This window comes from Pseudoliparis swirei, chromosome 1, assembly GCF_029220125.1.
Source record: "Pseudoliparis swirei isolate HS2019 ecotype Mariana Trench chromosome 1, NWPU_hadal_v1, whole genome shotgun sequence".
Classification (NCBI taxonomy): Eukaryota; Metazoa; Chordata; class Actinopteri; order Perciformes; family Liparidae; genus Pseudoliparis; species Pseudoliparis swirei.
Genome location: NC_079388.1, coordinates 10,297,240 through 10,316,129, shown reverse-complemented (window position 1 = coordinate 10,316,129; position 18,890 = coordinate 10,297,240). Strand labels below are relative to the sequence as shown.

General features: G+C 43.1%; 2 protein-coding genes across 2 annotated transcripts; one reads left to right on the top strand and one right to left on the bottom strand.

Annotated features, from left to right (window-relative positions):
* Positions 1 to 1,295: 1,295 nt before the first annotated feature.
* On the top strand, positions 1,296 to 14,298 carry susd5 (sushi domain containing 5). The gene is made up of 5 exons (XM_056418190.1): positions 1,296 to 1,377; positions 2,501 to 2,678; positions 6,004 to 6,113; positions 7,190 to 7,378; positions 8,678 to 14,298. The coding sequence occupies exons 1-5, from the start codon at positions 1,296 to 1,298 to the stop codon at positions 11,032 to 11,034; spliced, it is 2,916 nt and encodes a 971-aa protein (XP_056274165.1). The 3' UTR covers positions 11,035 to 14,298.
* Positions 14,299 to 14,394: 96 nt separating this feature from the next.
* On the bottom strand, positions 14,395 to 18,741 carry crtap (cartilage associated protein). Its single transcript, XM_056418176.1, has 7 exons — positions 18,160 to 18,741; positions 17,327 to 17,476; positions 16,191 to 16,362; positions 15,942 to 16,070; positions 15,714 to 15,859; positions 15,201 to 15,284; positions 14,395 to 14,748 (listed from the first exon to the last, which is right to left on the bottom strand). The coding sequence occupies exons 1-7, from the start codon at positions 18,619 to 18,621 to the stop codon at positions 14,671 to 14,673; spliced, it is 1,221 nt and encodes a 406-aa protein (XP_056274151.1). The 5' UTR covers positions 18,622 to 18,741; the 3' UTR covers positions 14,395 to 14,670.
* Positions 18,742 to 18,890: the final 149 nt, after the last annotated feature.

Genomic DNA, 18,890 nt, shown 5'->3' with positions numbered 1-18,890 from the left:
GTTTACTCTCCTTCCAGGTCACAGTCATCATCTTTACTGCAGGAAGTAGGAGAATAGACCTTTCCTTTTTAATGTTCTCCTCTTTTCCTAATCCTTTTGCTTTTTTGATTGACGGTTCTTACTTCCTGACATTTCAAAGACCAAATGACAAATCAGTTAATCAAGACAAATAACCAGATTGATCTGTTATTAGTTACAACACAGACAATAACAATATCATGCTGCTTGCACATTATTGCATCAGAGATAACAACACTACCCACTTACAGGTATGTCTATATGCATACTTATTTAAACTTTAAGTACATTTTGCTAATACTTTTACAGTAACATTTTCTTCAGCAGATGATGCCCAAATGTCATGAAATGCATGATCAAATTTCCATTTTTCTTTTCACTTCATAGACTTAAAAATTGAAATAAAGTTTGGAGGAGTTCAGAAATGCTGTTTAATCTTGAGTTATTTGGTGGCATTGCTTCATCAAAGAATAAACTTTCAGCTTCAAAATATTAGACTCTTATCTTGCATGAGATGTTTCTGCATGTATGCATTTGCAAATGAGGTGGAAATGCAATACAAGCGATAACTTGTATTGTCTAGTATAACGACTAGTATGTTGCTTTAGTAATGTGGATCCTGTTGGTATGCGGTGGTTATATCTTCACCTGCAGATTCACGGAACAATGTCTGCATGCTCTAAAAAGCTCTGGGCTTTGCTCTTCATCTCCCTCTCACCAAATGGGACTCACACACATTAACACACACTGCTCAATAGAGGGAAGTTGGGCCTCGCAGAGGGGACACTTCACCTTAATTAAGATGTGATGCTCAAAGCTCTACTTGTGTGTCGTGGACCTGAGAGCCCTCATCAGCCGCTGGATGTCTTTAAATAGCAATGCGGTGACAGTCTGCGACTCTTGCTACAGCTTTTATCCATGATACCACATCTCCTCCCCTCTCTCTCTCTCTCTCTCTCTCTCTCTCTCTAAAGGAGCAGTCCGCCTTGGCCCACCCTCAACATGTTGAGCTGTGACGTATTGACTAACGGGGACACGCGAGCTTTCACACAGACTCTCCATCTGCTTGCGAAGGCGAGTATTTGGGGGAGATAAACGGCCCCTCGCCGGTGAGCCGCTCTTACCGTTTTCTTTCCGGTATCATCCTCAGCTGTCAGCCAGCGGACCGGCAGCGTGCTCTCCTCTGACACTCTGACCTGCAAGGTTGTGAATACATACGTCGGTTGGAGGTTCTCGGACACACTTTGCAGCAAACAAAAGAGACATTTTTCCAAAAGATGCTGGATCGTTGTAACACAACATTATTGCTCTTTGGATGCCTGGCTTGTCTTGTGGTGACCTCTGTTGTGAATGCAGACGGTAAGTTCATATTTTAAGCGTTTGTACTCGAAGACAATTATGAAAGATATATAGCCTCCAATGAGAATGGGACAACAAACCACAGACTATTATAAACTCACAATGTATTCCCAAAAGCAATTGGCCTACACTTTTTTTATTGGAATATTGAATTAGTTTCCTTTAGTAGGCTAATGTTTGGGGTTGGGAGGAAGCGCGCGCTGAATAATCAAACCTTGCCTTGCGCATGTAGTAATCATCGCCTGTATTTTTCTTCTGAATATAAGTTTTTTAAAGTAATAAAAAAATCATTTTCATAAAATAAAGCAGTACATATTTCCAAATATCTAGACATCTTAAGAGCTAAGAAGTTAAACATGTGCTCTCGTGATTCTGAACACCAACTCATGATGATAAAAAGGTGCTAAATAAGTTAATAAACAGAGAATAAAAAAAGAGAAATTGAAGTAGTCAACAGATAAAAAACATAGAACCACATTAACCTAATGCCTGAATAAATTGGTCTCCAGTTTATTTAAATTTGCATTGATCTTATTTCTATATGAGCTTCACTGCGTGACAGTCAGTGGGCTCTGTGATGCACATTGATCACTCCTGTGATGCACATTGATCACTCCTGTGATGCACATTGATCACTCCGTGGCCAATGCTCTAGAGTCAAACATCTCTGCTGCCGTTCGTCATCCTTTACAAACAATAATTTGACTTATTTAATAACGTTTTCACAGCTGCCAACGTACTGTTTATGTCTCATGACATATATTGTGAAATGTATCGTGAACTGTAATTTTATGATAAGCAGATACATGTCTTCATTAATTGATGATTTACAATAGTTCAATTTAAATTTAAACTTAAATGCACATCTGTATTGTGGCACACATAGTATGGTTTTAGATAGATTTTGCGATCCGTCTCAAAATCCATATTAATTAATAATCATATTTGTCTTTAGATAAGACAGAAAAGGTGAAGGAATATTTTTTAGATTTGATCACACTTGGCAACTTTTAACATGGCGCTCATGAAAACGTGTGACTATTTGCAATATAAGAGGTTAATAAGAGGAAATAGGAAGTTCCAAAGGTGTTCCTCTGACTCCCGGCTCTCTCTCTCCTCTCAGGTCGAGTGTTCATGTTGGACCTCAGAATCTCCTCCGGCCTGCAGGGCTTCAGAGCCGCTGAGGGGGCCTGTGCCTCTCAGCAAGCCCGCCTGGCATCAGCAGAGGAGCTCCATTTTGCTGTGGTGGAGTGTTTCTTCTCCCCATGCACCCGTGGGTGGCTCTATGGAGGCACAGTGGGGTAAGAAAAGAGGAATCGACGGTCGTTGTCCCTTTAAGGAACATGTTGGGCATCTTTAGATTTTTAGAGAGGTCAAAGGTCATCTTGGTGTGTGCGCTTCTGTGAGTGTGACAGCGGTTGCAGGAACGGATGAAAGAGAAAGGAAGTAAAGGCAGCTATAGAGAGGAGGGGAAGATAGAAGAAGAGAGTGACACATTTCAGGGGGGAGAGAGAAAAAGAGAGAGGACGAGAGGGAGAAAGACTTCTCTGTTCACTCCTGGAGGAGGAGGGAATTCTGAGCCGGGGTGTCATGTCGACAACTGCCTCCATTTACACCTCTCATCTCCACGGTAACATGACACACAGCTTTCAGCACCCAGAGACGGACAGATTCCCATGCAGACAAAGACACGAGCTGGGCCTGGAGGGAGAAGATACACTGTTAGTTCATCGTGAGGGGAATGACAGTCTGTGTGCTGTTCTTTGGTGGTAATGACGGCGGATACATGAAAAGTACGTGGTCTTCGTGGTCTTTGTGGTCTTCGTGGTCTGTGTGGTTCCATTATAAGGGGATTTCAGGGCTTCTTGCTCGGCAACATTATGGGTGGTGGTGTTGAGTTAATATACTGCCTTAAATTCTTTAAAGATGAGTAACTGTTTTTGCAACATAAGCATATTGAAAGAGGATTAAATGATGACTGTGTTGCATGTAGCGTGATGTATTGGCAGTGATTGAATATTATATTAATAACAATGCTTTCTTTAGTATAGAATTAGCTTGAATTGAGGCCAATCGTGTTTGACATTTTTTCACGTTTTCGCATCGCCCACCATTGTTCTCTTACACACTTGGCACTCAGGAGAAGTTTCAATTGAGAACTGAATAAAGAAATTCCTAAAACTATTTTTTTCAATATGAAAGTTGTTACAATTCAGTTTCATGGCAATCTATAGATATTTGGGTCTGTTCTAAAATGGTGCACCAACCGCCAAACCACCAGACAGACCGACCGACTAACTCGACCACACCTCTACATGGCCAACTCATGCATGGATAGCACAAGCACTACAACTCTCTGTAATGTTACTGATAGACTAAATGACCCTTTCAGTATTTCCATTCGGGCATCAAGTGTGTTCAATGATCTAAAGAAGATATTGGAAGTTGATAAATGTGTAATAAATGGTGGTTTATAAAGTAATGACTTTGAAAATGAACACGTGAAATCTAAATAAATATGTGGAAAGGGTAATTCAGAGGAGGAATCATCAGTGTTATGAAACTGAACCTGCTCCCAAATGGCGTCTGCCCAAAAAATGACGAATGTCTGGTCAAAGGAAAAGCTGACATGTTTTTTTTCTTTCCCTACGCTGCCTGCTCTCTACGTGTTGACCAGTGGGCATCAGCTTTCACACCTGCTTACCATGTTTCACAGAGTATCACCCATCTAACGCTGTGTGTCCACGCTGAGTTCATCTCTACAACCCACGGCCTCTTCTCTTGCTCTAAGTGAGCAGAACACAGAGAATGTCACGTTCTTTTTTAAAGGCATAATGTCATCCCTGAAGAGAAGGCCGCTGGCCACATTTTGGTTCAGAAAGTTTCTCCTGCTCCTTAAATAAATATTAATTACACGCTCTGATGTAAATGCCAGTTAACCTGTAGTACTTGACATAACGTGTAGGTCTGTTGCATAATAACAAATATGTTTCAGATTGACGCTCCCACCTTAACGTCTTCCTCTCACCTGTCAATCATAGATCTGCTGTCATGGCAACCAAACACAATAATGCCAGCAAACTCATAGAAACACACAGATATCTTTAGGTTTCCCGGTAATAGTTATGTCACACAAGGTGAGGGAATTGAGAAATGGTTCTTCGGTCAGGTGAAGTGTCTCTGATAGAGGTCAATCTTTCTCTCTCTCTCACACACTCTCACGCACACACACACACACACACACACACACACACACACACACACACACACACACAGATGCCTACAGACATTAGAGTTCAATGTGAAACAAGTCTTTTTTTAGTCTCTCGCCGAGTGTTTCCCTGTTGATTTCTGCCCATTTCTCTCTCCCAGAATTGTGTCCTTATAAGCTGAAGTTAGCGTGGCACGAGCAGTATGACTCACACCACTCCTCACATTCTCACTGCACTGCCAGTCAAATTCTTTCCAATTACTGATGCTTTAAATTAACTCAGTTACACAAGTAGACACGCACACATCCACGCGCACACGCACACACACACACACACACACACACACACACACACACACACACACACACACACACACACACACACACACACACTAAGACACTCACGCACACCTTTTCCATTTGATGAAGCTTGATTAATGTTTTAACCGTGCAATATTATATGAAAAGTGTAATACGTCTGACTTTTAATTATGTTTCCGAACTGTGTTTTGAATTTTCTTTTCAAATGAGGTTGATTGGTGTCATGAGTTGCTATGGGAACGTGATTTGATTGGTCCAGGACGTTTGAGTCAAATGGGCTAGTGATGCTGTAAACCTTAACATGGCAACATAAATAGCCTGTTTACTCTGCATTCTTTTGCCGTTGTGCACTGACGGCATTATTCATTTGGTCTCTGTGGAAAGCGTTTCAAATTAAGTCCCTTATGTTCTGATTGTTCTATATGAAGTTGGCTGTGACTTTAGGCTTCTGCATGGGAACATCTATTCGTAATGTGCCTCAGTGCGATAACATTGTGCCGCATGATAGTGCAGCATGTCTGAGCCATGAGGTCTCTGATGTCACGCTGTAATAATATTTGAAGAAGCAACAAATCAAGCTGGCACCGAGAAAGTATATCTGTTTTTGTGTGCCGTCGTATTTTTTGTCAACTTTATTCAGCAGATCTCAGAGATCCTTTAGCTGCGTAAAAGTACCAATATATTAATGTAACAATACTAAATTACAACTAAAAATCTGACATTTCTATTTATTTCAAGTACATAAGGATTATCAACAAAATATACTTTATAAAAATAAAAGGAATCTGCAGAATCTGTAACTGAAATATTATTTATTTATTATTAGATAACGCATTAATATGTATACAGTGTTATAACTGCTCGAGGTAATGCTAGTTTGAACTACTTTACATACTGTAAGGTATTTTACTTGTTGGTCAAAAGATAAATCTCAGGGGTCAGAAGTGATTAATGATTAAAGGAGAAAAACAAACAACGTTATGCTACTCTTGTTTTGGATGTGTGGTAAAAAAGTACCATATTTCCCTCTGATATGGAGTGGAGTAGACATATGAAGTATCTGTCGATTTATTATTTTTCTTTTATATTTCTAGGACCACGGTGTGTAATGTTGTGGGCGGTGCACTGAAAGCAGTGGACGTGAGAACAGAAAACGGCACAGAGGACGCTGCACACCTGGACGCCTTCTGTATCAAAGACAAAGGTCAGTAAACACACAGCACACACAGATATATACACTCAGAATGTATACATCTGTATATACGTAAGTACGTCCTGATCAGGTTATGAATGGATGAGCTTTGTAAGTATTTGTGTTTTCCATTGCTATGTTTCATATTCACACATTCATGCATAAACGAGGAGCCTTGAGGACATTAGATGTCTGAGCTCTGATTGTCCTGAGTCTTTCTCCCTGAGGGGAGAGTTACATTAACAGCAGGTTGGTTGTAGTATCTTTAGATATTTGCGCAGAATGAAGGTCTCATAGATGTCAGAGATGAGGATCACAGCTGATGGTCTATTGGGCAAAGCAAACAATTCTGTCCAGCTGCTTCCTTTGAGCTGTGGAGTTGCCACACAGATATAGAAAAGGTGAGAGCACTTTATATCGCTGGACTTCAGGATCTCCACTCTTTACACCCCAAACCTCTTAAACTGGCGCAGGAAAAATATAGCTTTATTCTAGTTGCCTTCCCATTTCAGAGAGGAGTAAATTGTTAGAGGCCATTAAAGCTTTACCAACTCTCCAAAGGTTGACTGCATGAGATCAGCCCTACATACAACCATACTTAACATTTTGAAAAAGAAACACCCCTCCTTAATTTTATAATGTTAAAAACAATAACACAGGCATTGATTTTATACTAAAAGGTTTAGAAAGGAGTAAAAACAATAATGTGTAGTGAATGGCATTTTTTAAAAGTCAAACAAGCTCTGTTGCTTCTGTTTAATTACCAGAGAAAATTGGACCAGAGTCAAGACAATACATAGCCTTGATCTCATCCCAGTAGCATTGTTAGTGGTCCTGTTAACATCCACAGTTTCCACAAAGCCCATTGCTTCCTGTCCCTTGAGTCATTCTAATCTCTTTCTGCTCATAAATGGAGGAGTGATGCTGTGACGCTGGATAATAATGATGAGACATGGTTCATGAACCACACTGTGCCGTACTGAGGAGGGATTGCATCATCTCTGTTTAATTGTCACAACTCAAAACATTTATATCACACTTTGTATGTTTTTTAAGGCCACATGCATGTCTGTGTTTCTGGTTGGCAGATGTGCTGTGCGGTGACCCTCCGTCCTTTCCCAACGCCCGGCTACAGGGGCACACTGGGTATGAGATGGGAGATGAGCTGCTGTACACCTGTGTGCCAGGTTATGCAATACCCAGTGGACACAGTGCCTTCAGCCTGCTGTGCGACAGCTGTGGAGAGTGGTATGGACTAGTGGAGATATGTGTCAAAGGTAAGAAGGTCTTTAAACTGTTAATGTTTGAGAGTGGGACAGAAAGGTCCACTGATGCAAATTTGTAATTTGTGATTCTGTCCCAAAAAGGTTTTCTCAAAAGCCCTGAATGTTTTAGGTTTTTTAACGACTCTATTCATACTGAATTTAATTAATATTCAATTCAGAGTATTGAGGAGCACATTAACTTGGAGTTGTTGGGGATCCTTGATTTGCAATAAGAGCAGTCGAGATTGTTACGGGATTTTGATTCAAATGAAACACAATTGTCAGCTAAACCTTCGTTATGTGAACTCTACTCCAACAGTATTAAACAATACATTTCAAGATGGGTTAACTTGTGTATGCCAAATTCCTACCCTACCTATGTATGTTAAGTAACTTAAAGGTAGTAACATCAGAACATTTTTCCCTCAACATTTGTACACGATGGCCAAGGCCATACGATTTTTTCCTGAATGATGTGCAGATTCTTTGTCATTCTTTTGTCAAATTGTTTGAAAAATAGAGCATAAAGCTGTTGGATATTGTAAAGATCCGCTGCCCCTGGGCCCCTCGGTCTTAGCTGAGCACCGAACGTTGGCCGTCGGTGTTGTTAGGTGATCGGTGTTTGATTCTTGGCCTTTTGAGAAACAGAGTCTCAGTTGTGCTGCTCCGACACCTCAGTGTGACATGCCAGAGTGTGGCCCAGTTCGTAGCGGAGGGAGAAGGGTTGTGAAAGCAGAATGCCAGGCCTGTGTCCATGGCCAGCCAAGAGGGTCGTAGTCATGTTTGTGTTCCTGAACCGTCCCAAGATCAAACTGAGGGATCACAAAGGAGAGAACAGAGGGAAAACAATCCGTTGCACAAAGTTATATTGACTTTACTACCTAGTTTGTGTGATATGCAGAATACGTTCACCTTTCACCTCTATACATCCTTCAAATAAGCATCTGATTCAGCATCACGATGCTTTACTTTAAAGGAACACTTTGACTGTTGATGAGAGTTATTTTAGAAGATTGATGATATTCTCGCTGGAGCCAGCGGCCGCTTAGCGTAAATACTGTAAAAGAAGAGAAAACAGTGAGCCTGGCAAAACTAAATATAACTACCAGCACCTCTAAAGTTGACTAGTTAACACATTATATGTAGTTTGTTTAATCCAACATGTTGCAGGGCTATTTCTCGGCCAGGAGAAGTGACTTACTGAAGTCTCCACTGGTTTCCTGGAAAATTCAGGGGGTTTAATAATTACTGTTCACTTGACTTCGCTTCATCAGCTGATTGAGTAAATGTTTCCTTGTTGTGTTTCTGCAGATGAGATCGAGAGTCCCGTGGACTACGAGGACAAGTTCACCGATTCCTATGTCGAGGCAGAGCGCCACAATGAGAGACCAGAGGAGGGATGGAGTCAGCTGCAGCAAGAAACAAGCTTCAGTGTCAAATTAGAGAAGGAGCATGAAGACCAACATGGAGAGCCGGATGTTGAAGGAGAGGTGATTCTTAGACCATTTGAAGGAGCTGAAGGAGAAGGAGAAAAAGACGAGGAGCGAGCGATTGAGGACTTCATAGGCCATCCGAGGTGGGAGCAGGAGAGTCTGGAGGTAGTCAAGACTGATGCAGCCACAGAAGCACCCGTCTCTCTTCTCTCACAAAAACACCTCTTCTGGTTCCCCTCTGAGGCCTCCCAATCAGAGGAGAGTAAAGAGCATGACAGCCAAGAAACGCACCACCACCAGAGTCCGGTTGATGTTGACGACCACGAAGACGAGCGAGGCGGCTACGATGATCCGGACACAGATGACAGAGATGATCGCCATGACAGCAGCCATGAAGAACCGGATGCCCATGACGACAGCCGCCATGATGATCTCGATGGCCACGACAGTCGCCAGGACAAAGACGACGATCATGTGAAGCATTACATTCCAGCTCAGCATGAGGATCTGGACAGACCTGACCTCCACGAAGAGCATGATGACCATGACGACCATGACGACCATGACGACCATTACGACATGGGTGAACACGAAGACGGCCGCAGTCGTGTTCGCAGCCAGGAGGATGAAGACACTGGCAGGGAACATGAAAGCGATGAAGAACATGAAAGCGATGAAAAACATGACGATGTGACCGACGATCGAATACATCCTGACCCTGATGATCTGGAGGAGGATGACAACCACCGTTACACTGATCCCGATGATCATGACCACGATGACCATGAACATGATGACCATGACCACGCTAACCATAAACACGATGACCATCACCACGATGACCATGACCACGATGACCATCACCACGATGACCATGACCACGATGACCATCACCACGATGACCATGACCACGCTGACCATGACCACGATGACCATAAACACGATGATCATGACCACGATGACCATGAACATGATGACCATGACCACGCTGACCATAAACACGATGACCATCACCACGATGACCATGACCACGATGACCATCACCACGATGACCATGACCACGATGACCATCACCACGATGACCATGACCACGATGACCATCACCACGATGACCATGACCACGCTGACCATGACCACGATGACCATAAACACGATGATCATGACCACGATGACCATGAACATGATGACCATGACCACGCTGACCATAAACACGATGACCATCACCACGATGACCATGACCACGATGACCATCACCATGATGACCATGACCACGCTGACCATGACCACGATGACCATAAACACGATGACCATAAACACGATGACCATGACCACGATGACCATGACCACGATGACCATGACCACGATGACCATGACCACGATGACCATAAACACGATGACCATGACCACGATGACCATGACAGCCATGAAGATGACAATGACGGTCATCAGCATGTCATCTTTTCTGCAGCAGCAGATGAACATCAGAACGGCACCCAGAAGGGAGCAGAAGGAGCGGTCGCCACAGATGACACCTGGCTGGACGGCTACCCTGTCGTTCCAGAGGAAACAGAAATTGCTGACTCCACAACAGAAAGTTTAAGACCAGAGGATGCAGAGAGGGGGGGCGTTGTCAGGGCAACAGATAGACCTAATGAGGTGGAAATCGGTGGACCGGGCCTTCGCACCACCCTACCAGAGGTGGCCGAGTCTCCCACCACAATGTCTGCCTTAAATCAAGGGGGAGCGGAGTGGCCTGGAGTCATCCCCAACGCTGCCCCCTCACAGCCCTCAGACTCTCCCTCGCACTCCGACACCCTGGACTACGACACACAACAGGCAGCTCCCACCCACTTCTGGCAGGGCGACCTCACCGAGCACCCCTTCCTCGGTCACGGCCCAGTTCCACCGATGCACGACGGCAACGACGTCGTGACGGAAGAGCACACGGTATACAATCTGCCCGGTGAGACGGGCGAGAGGGGGGAGATGGAGGGAGAGATAGGGGAGGCGATCTGTACAGGAGACAACTGCCCTCCCCATCCTCCGAGCTCCTCCAGCCGAGGTCCGACGGTGGCAGCGATAATTGTGGCGTTGTGTGCAATCGCCACGGCGGTTATCGTTGGGGTGTGGTGTTACCGACGGCAACAGCAGAAGAGCTCAGTGTACGAGATGAATGGGAAGGGCCAAAGTCAGACCAGACAGGGCCAACAGATAGAGATGCAGCAAAAAGTGTAAGAGTGACGGATGTGGACAGAGGGACACTAACGGAGGAAAGAGACATTTAGGAGGGATGGGAAGATTCGGGTGAATTTGAGAGGAAAGCACAGCCCCTCATCTTGCTAGAAATTTGAGATTTAGGATAGGTGTGAATGGATGAGTTGTGCTACAGCCCTGTTTGGAAGAGCACCTTTGTGATCCAGAAAAGTGCATAAAACAGTAAGAGCTGATGCTTAACACAGTGGAACCCGAGTGAAATGGTGGTAGATCGATTTTAAGGAATTTTAGTCATCTGCATTACACCGACCCAATATTTCAAAGCTCTGACATGTAGCTGGACATGTGGAGAGGTCTTGACTGGACTTAACTCCAGGAACTGAAAAAGGAGACTTTAAGGATATAACCATGTAGGAAAACCACAAGAAGGCATGCCTGCCCACCTGCATATATGAACTGAGACGTCAAGGCTCTTGGACGTTAGGGTAAACGCTCTCTGTGTTACCTTAGTGTTCATTGATGTAGTTGCATTGTTCTCGATTCCCCATCTTTCTCTCTTTGTCTCTGAGAATTGTGTTGATAAGAACTGTATTCCACTTGTTACTCCAACACTTTGCAGCCGCAGATTTGGGCAGGTGGTGACAAAAGAACAACCTGATTCTGCCAAACCAGCAAGAACAAAAAAAAGGATGATGATGATGATGGTGGTGGTGGTTAGACTAGATGAAAGGGTCAAATGAGCGGTATAGGGGAAATATGTTGGAAAATAAGTTTGTTTGTTTTGACAGTTGGCATCAGTCGGCCAGATTTAGCCCCTGTGAGTTTGTGTATGTGTGTGTCTGTGTGTGTATGATTGTGTGTTTGTGTGTGTCTCAGGTCTGTGCAATCCGCCGGTCAGCGGCCTGTTGTGTTTGCTGATGGGATTCAGACCAACCAGATACCAAACATTGTGGTGCTGCCATGGAAACATAGAAAAACTCAAATCACAATCCCTAATATTTTAGTTTTAATTTAAATCTGGATTAGGCAGTTTATGTTTGGCATCATTGGGCATAAAATCCATAATATCCTTTCAGCATATTGTAGTTCAAGTGGTCTGAGAGAAAACTGGACTTCTGCACCGCATGTTGAAAAGTTATCATGGAATTATTGAATAAAAGATGTTGCCTCCCACATCTTTAAAGGATTAATAATAGTTTGACATATACTGACGGTTTAGAGTGTTCAATGAAAAATGTATTTAAAAATACTATGTGAATTGAAGCCTATAACTTTAGGTTAAGATTAAGGCTTGGCGACATGCCCTAAAATGATAAAGGAAATGCTATTTTTCAGTACATTGATTAATCTTCCTTATTTGTGTTCTGCTATGTTTGTCCTAATAAAATACAAAATGAGAAGTTTAAGCTGGACGTGGCAGGATCTATTAATTTAACGCTATTCTGTACTTCAGACAATTTGCAATATGTGTACATTTAGTTTGGGTTACAACTTTGTAGATTTGGTTTATTGTCCAGTTCTTGTAAAAAAAATTGGGATTTTAAAGTGAACTGCATGATTTGGTAATATTTGTTTTTGCTGTTTCTATACTGTGCCAAATACTTGAGAACAAAGGTAAAATGTTAAAATAGAAAAGCTGATCAAAAGAATTGTAAATACATTCAACTATCCATAAAAGGGTTTTCACTTAGATATTGAAGTTTGTAGTCCTGGTGATGTAAAAAGACAACAGAAAGTATAGAAATAACTTATAGAAAGTGCTTCAATTGTAATAAATGTAAAATGTGGGGATGGCGCTTCATGATGTAATGATCGTTCATTCTTTTTTGTCACATTCAGTGTTTTCAGCTGATTCCTAAAAAAAAAAAAATGTCATGGTGTTTGGGTAACATATTTAGTTATGAAACACATGTTTGTTGAATTTGGACAGGTTAAGTGAATAACAGCTATTTTGATTTTCTCAAAATATTTCAGCAACTTTTTTTGATTTCCGTATTTTGGTGTCTGAAACTGAATTGACAACTAAAGTCTTGATGTGCCGAGAGCAGGGGGAGTATAGCATCTGCACGTGTGTGTAAATATGAATCTTTAACTGTAAGAATTTGCTGTTCATAGTGAAGCATCACTGGTGTGTGGGGAAATAAATACAGTCATGCACATTTGACATTACCTCTTCATGTCTTTTACAGCACATCTTCACTTTAGACAAAATGCCCTTTACAACTCTTTGTTTTACTCAATAGCATGAATTGTAGATTATCGAGTAATCCCACCAGGTTTGCCACATGATCCACAAACACTGATCATCATCATTAAGACTTGTAAAATACGGAGACTGGTTTTGGGTTTGGGGCCGATGTGCAAAAATCATAACAAATTATAAAGAAAGCAAAGGACTCTTATTGACATGGTGCTTATAGTTTTCCAAGTCTGTTTCTTCTTCATCTCAAACAGCGTGATGTGTGTGATGTCAGGAAGAAATGTGTACTGTATTTGTGTCACAATAAACTTCTAAACATGTGGTATCAACTCTTCACACCTACATTTATTGTTGCAAGGCCGTGGTCTAGATCTATCGTTGCATGGTCTGTTGTTTGTCATTTACTGTCTACGTTTGTGATCAACTTTTAATATTAGGATGTGACTTTGACCTGTGACCTTGACTTCTGACAATCAGCCCTTTATGTTACCTGTTACCAAGACGTTAAGCCCCTATTTCTTTGTGATGTTTCCCAGAAATGTATTAAAAGAATGAGGAAGGATGTTTAAAGAGAAGAGGATTGATGAAAGGCGAAAATTGGCTTGGGAGAAGAAGCGGGAATAAAAGAGACAGGTAAATACAGCCAGGAGAGAAATGAGCACGCAGTCACAGACGAACAGTAACACAGCGAGAATGTTCCCCAGCGGGTTTTTTACATCACCGTGTGACAAACTGCACAGAGACTCAATGTTCAAACATTATTAAACAACTCAGTGTTTCTCTGCTCAGCACAGCCCGGACCTCGCAAACCTCCTGCTGAACCAGGACCCCAAATATCAACGGACTGAAACAGAGTATTAATCGATTGATCAATTCATTAATAATTTGGGTAATTTTTCAAGCACAAAAACTAGATCATTCCCTGGTTTCAGCTTTTCAGTTGTAATGATTTCCTGTTTTGGTCTTGTGTAATAGGAAGTTGATCATTTTATGGTTGGACTGGAAAAGCCTACCTTATAGGTTTTAGGATATTGTGACAAGTATATTTATCTATTTACTGACAACAATTAAGCATATTAGTTACTTACTGGCATACATCATTGCAGTCCTAGACTAAATAAGTGTTACTCACAACCGATCACATCCCCAACAGCAGTAACTGTAGTATTACGACAACACTGTAAAGTTTACTTGAAAGACATGTTTGTTGAGTTTTATTATCATTTCAACGTTACCGACATACTTGATTTACAGTGGAGGAACGGATCCATAAAAAAGCAAGTATATATAGTTCTATCTTTATTAACATCATTGTCTGTAAATTAATTAGCCACTGTACTGTGTATGTGTTTCGTGCACGAAATTGGAAGTAAAAAATATTCAGGATGGGTAAAAACCCAGTGACCAATCAAAGCCTCTTGCAAAACCCAATAAATACAAACGGGGGGGGGGGGGGTTCATTGTTTCGGCGGTATTTCTAATTTGAGCAAATCATCACCATCCAGGAACTCATCTACAGACTCCAGCACCTCCCCCTGCAGAGACACACACACAGGAAAAAGAAAAGACACAACTCAGCGGGGTCTGTTTGAAATGCATCCGCATTAAATATTTGACTCACACATTTATCTGTGAGTTGTCACCTTGCATTACTAAAGAGAGAGCAGCCAAGAACTGACAGGTGTTCACTGAATACAGCGTGTAGTCCTGGTTTGTCCTGGGTGTGCTTGGGCTGCATTGTAAGAATTTAAAGAAATGCCAGTGCTGCCACCTGATGGCCGTCTGCCATATTGCAGCTTAATAACACAGAGCCTACATGGTACATGTGATCAGACTAAATAATCCAGGATTGTTCGAACTGATAACAGGGGAATTATACAGTTCTATTTTAGTGGTAAAAATGGTTTCCTTGACTAAAGATATCCCGCCGCCTAAAAGCATGCTGTGACGCAATAACACACATACGCATGTAAACACAGGCACTCACCTCGTCGTCGCTCACCAGGCGCTGTCGGGAGAACTCCAACATCTGTTGCTGCATGGTGGTCTGATTGTAGTATCGCAGTGCCTCCTGTAGCACACACACAGGAGCACAGCAGCTTAAATGTGTGTCATAGTGAACCTTAATTGTCTTCCTCTGTTTCAAGAATGTTTGTTAAGCTACGCAAACAGGCAAAAGAGGGGTGTCAAACGTCTCATCTAACAGACTAAAAGACCCTTTTTAACCAATTTTAATTAAAAGCAACAAGTTTATACGCTTTCCTGCCATGATTCCTGTAAATGGGAAGACTGATACCACTTAAAGGTCTGTCTGTGCTAAGCCAGTTAGTGTTGCTTAACATAAAGATGGGAAACAACAGGAAACAGCCAGCCTGGCTCTGTATAAAGGCAACCTGACAAGCAGCACAAAAAAAGCTCCCTGATTAACAAGTACCTTGTTTGTTTATTCAGAACTAAAAGCAACTGGGTGATAAGATTTGTCGTCATTAATATGTCTCACTGATCTGGCGAGGAAGTCCTCCTCCGTCAGCTCCCACCGGCTTTTGTGGAACTCGTAATAAGCCACGTTATTCTTCATAACTTCATCGCTGGGGTCAAAGAGCAGGTAGCTGGCTGCACACGGTACTGCGTTCTTCAGGTCATTCACTGAAAACACGATTACTGAACTTAATCCAGGGAATTCAGTCATATCAACACAGTAGACGTTTGGAAACACCACGCCACTCACATTTGTAATAGGCGAACTGCAGGTAGTGGTACATGGTGGCCACAAAATTCTCCACCACAAAACCTCCTACGACTGGCGTCAGTTCACTTTCACACCTCACTTTCCTGTCAAGGACCTCGATGTAGTGATCTGAGGAGGAAAGGTTCAAAATATTATGATGAGAGAAAAAAAAGATTCCATTTAGGCCTAACAACAAAGTCTTGAATAAAGGGGGGAGAGTCAGAGGAGGCCCACTGCAGAGGAACTGACCGGCTATAGAGGGGTAGAAGTCTTTGAAGTCTTTGACGTCTCTGGGCCCCTCGGACGCAGCCAGACACTCGTCGTAGACCTTGAAGAAGTCACGCAGGGACAGCTCCATGTCGGACACCGAAGTACGGAAGTTTTCACCGTTGTACGCCCGTACTGCGCGCACAAACAGTGTCTGCAATAACACACACACAAAGGCAAGGTTGTTTATTCTGGACAGGATTGCTATCTGACGTTTCAAAAAGGTTTACAAATTCTCCATGTTCAGATAAACTTCCTCTCAAAACTCATGATATGAGCTCGATGCCTTTGTGCTTTCATTCTGTCTCTTCGGCTGGAAAACTGCTTGAATCCCGCATCCACGGGGAAAAGGCATAATCAAAGATTGACCTGGTTTAGTGTCTTGCCCAAGGACACAACAACATGGACGAGTTGAGCCAGGAATCGAACCGCCGATCCTTTGATTGAAGGACGACATCGAAATGTGTTGAAACAATGTCGTAGCTGCCATTGACATTTCCATTCGTGATGATGGAAGTATTTGCGGGTAGGTTGTCGGCTGCAAGACTACCTCCCGTCTCTTTTATTGGGATCCTTGAAATGTCTTTAAACCTTTTTAGGATTTATGGTTGTAACATTTCTTAAATCGTTGTACTTTATAATTGTCTTTGACAATGGCGCTGTGGTATTTGTAGTTCCTCTCATCTATAGAATACCTGTGAAGCTCAGCGACCCAAACTAATTCTGTGGGCGTCCACAACACCAGTCGCATAACTTCACGTCACCACGGCGAAGCGAAAGGTGGACGAGCCGGCGTAACGACGTCTGACCGTCTCGTTGAGCCACTGGTTAGCAACCACCTTGTTTACACTTAGAAGGTCCAAAAGCCAACACAGGGGTTACTGAGGTATTTTGTATCGTAGAACCAAATGTTCATATTTTGCGAAGCACTGGAGTCTATGAATGACTCAACACAGGCTGTGTACTCCTTCAGCACACCCACACAGCCAATATAGGATGGTTTGTTTATATCTATATGAATTAACAAAGAAGTGGGTATGGGTGTGACTCATACATGTCTGTGTGTGTGTGTGTGTGTGTGTGTGTGTGTGTGTGTGTGTGTGTGTGTGTGTGTGCACCTCATAGGATTTGGTCTCCAGGTCTTTGAGGTACTCGTCGGATCCAGGCAGACTCTTGTAGTACGCCATGTTCCTCTGCATCATCTCATCATTCGGGTGTTTCAGCAGGAAGGTGTGGGCGGCAGACACCGCCTTGGCCAGGTTGTCGGACTGGGAGACACAACACAAACACACATTGTAAACAGCTATTTTCATTGTGTTAATTAGTTGAGGAAATATAATAAAATAAAAATGTATATAAACCATGTAGAGTTTATATTGTAAGTTTATATTATTTGTTGGTACCATGTGGAGAAGTCACAGGGACTTGATAACTAAATAATTCCAGAATAACTGAATGGAGGACTATATTTGGGATCATTAGAAATTAATGTTCAGGTCAAATTGAAAACAATTCAACTATTCAGGTTTGTTGCAGCTTTGTTTCCATGGCAATATAAGCCTAAATTTAGGCCAAATTATTTTTCCGACAGTGATTAAATAAACAGTGATTCATAACGTAGTCCTAAACAGTTCCCTTCTAGAGGCTGTGAACCGTTAAATGTTCTTTGCATTTCATTATTTGTGTTAGTTGTACTTCTTAACTGGAAGGACAACACAACTCAAGCATTCTCAGATAAAAAGTCCAGGACCTCCCGAACCCTCGCAGACCTGTGCATCCGTGGCACGTAGGTGACGTCAGAGAGCAACAGTAACCACTGTCAGTGACGTTGAGAAAGAAAGTGTGGGCGCATTGAAAACCATCACAACGAGGTACAAACACATGTCCAACCACACAGGGGTCGGGGCCCCTCGACCCTCTGATGACCCCACCTATGACGTAACGTGCTCACCTTGAAGTAGGCGTACTGCAGGTACTTGTACGGCTCTCTGTCCTCAAACTCAATGATGGTGTCCCGGCTGGGCATCGTCTGCCTGAAAGCGGGCAGCCCCTGTTTGCAGCGCTTCAGGCACTGCGCCCTCTTCATAACGTTACCAAACGCCCGCAGCTCTGGAAACTCCACAAACTTGTGCTCGTCTTCCAGCCGCACGGAGCTGCAGTTCAGGTTGCAGAAGGCCTCGCTGTCCCGCAGCAGCCGGTACAGCCGCAGAGACACCTCCATGTACTCCACCGTCTCCTTCCACTTCTCTCCGGTGTACTGGTCCAGTGCATGTTTGTAAGCGGACTCCAGGGGCATCAGCTCGTGCCTGGGGAAACTCCTGAAGCTGTATTTCTCATACTGGCAGTGCATCACAGAGATGAAGAACGCGGAGACAAGCGCCGAGAAGAGTCGGGAAGAAGTGGAGCATGCCATTTTAAAGTTGGGTTAATGGTGGACTCGGGGTGATCCTAGTGGGAGCGTGGTTCTCTAGGACCGCCTTGAGTTCCACGACGTATCCGGACAAAGCCCCTCCACCCCCGGGCGCAAGGCTTGATCAGCCGCTCCAGCGGGTGGGGGCTGCTGGAGCGGCTCCTCCCACTCAACCGCACAAGTAAATCTCTGCTCTGCTTCGGTCCTTTTCCAGGACGAGGACAACCAGACCGAGAAGAGAGCCGATCAACTTCATACGAAACATTACTGCA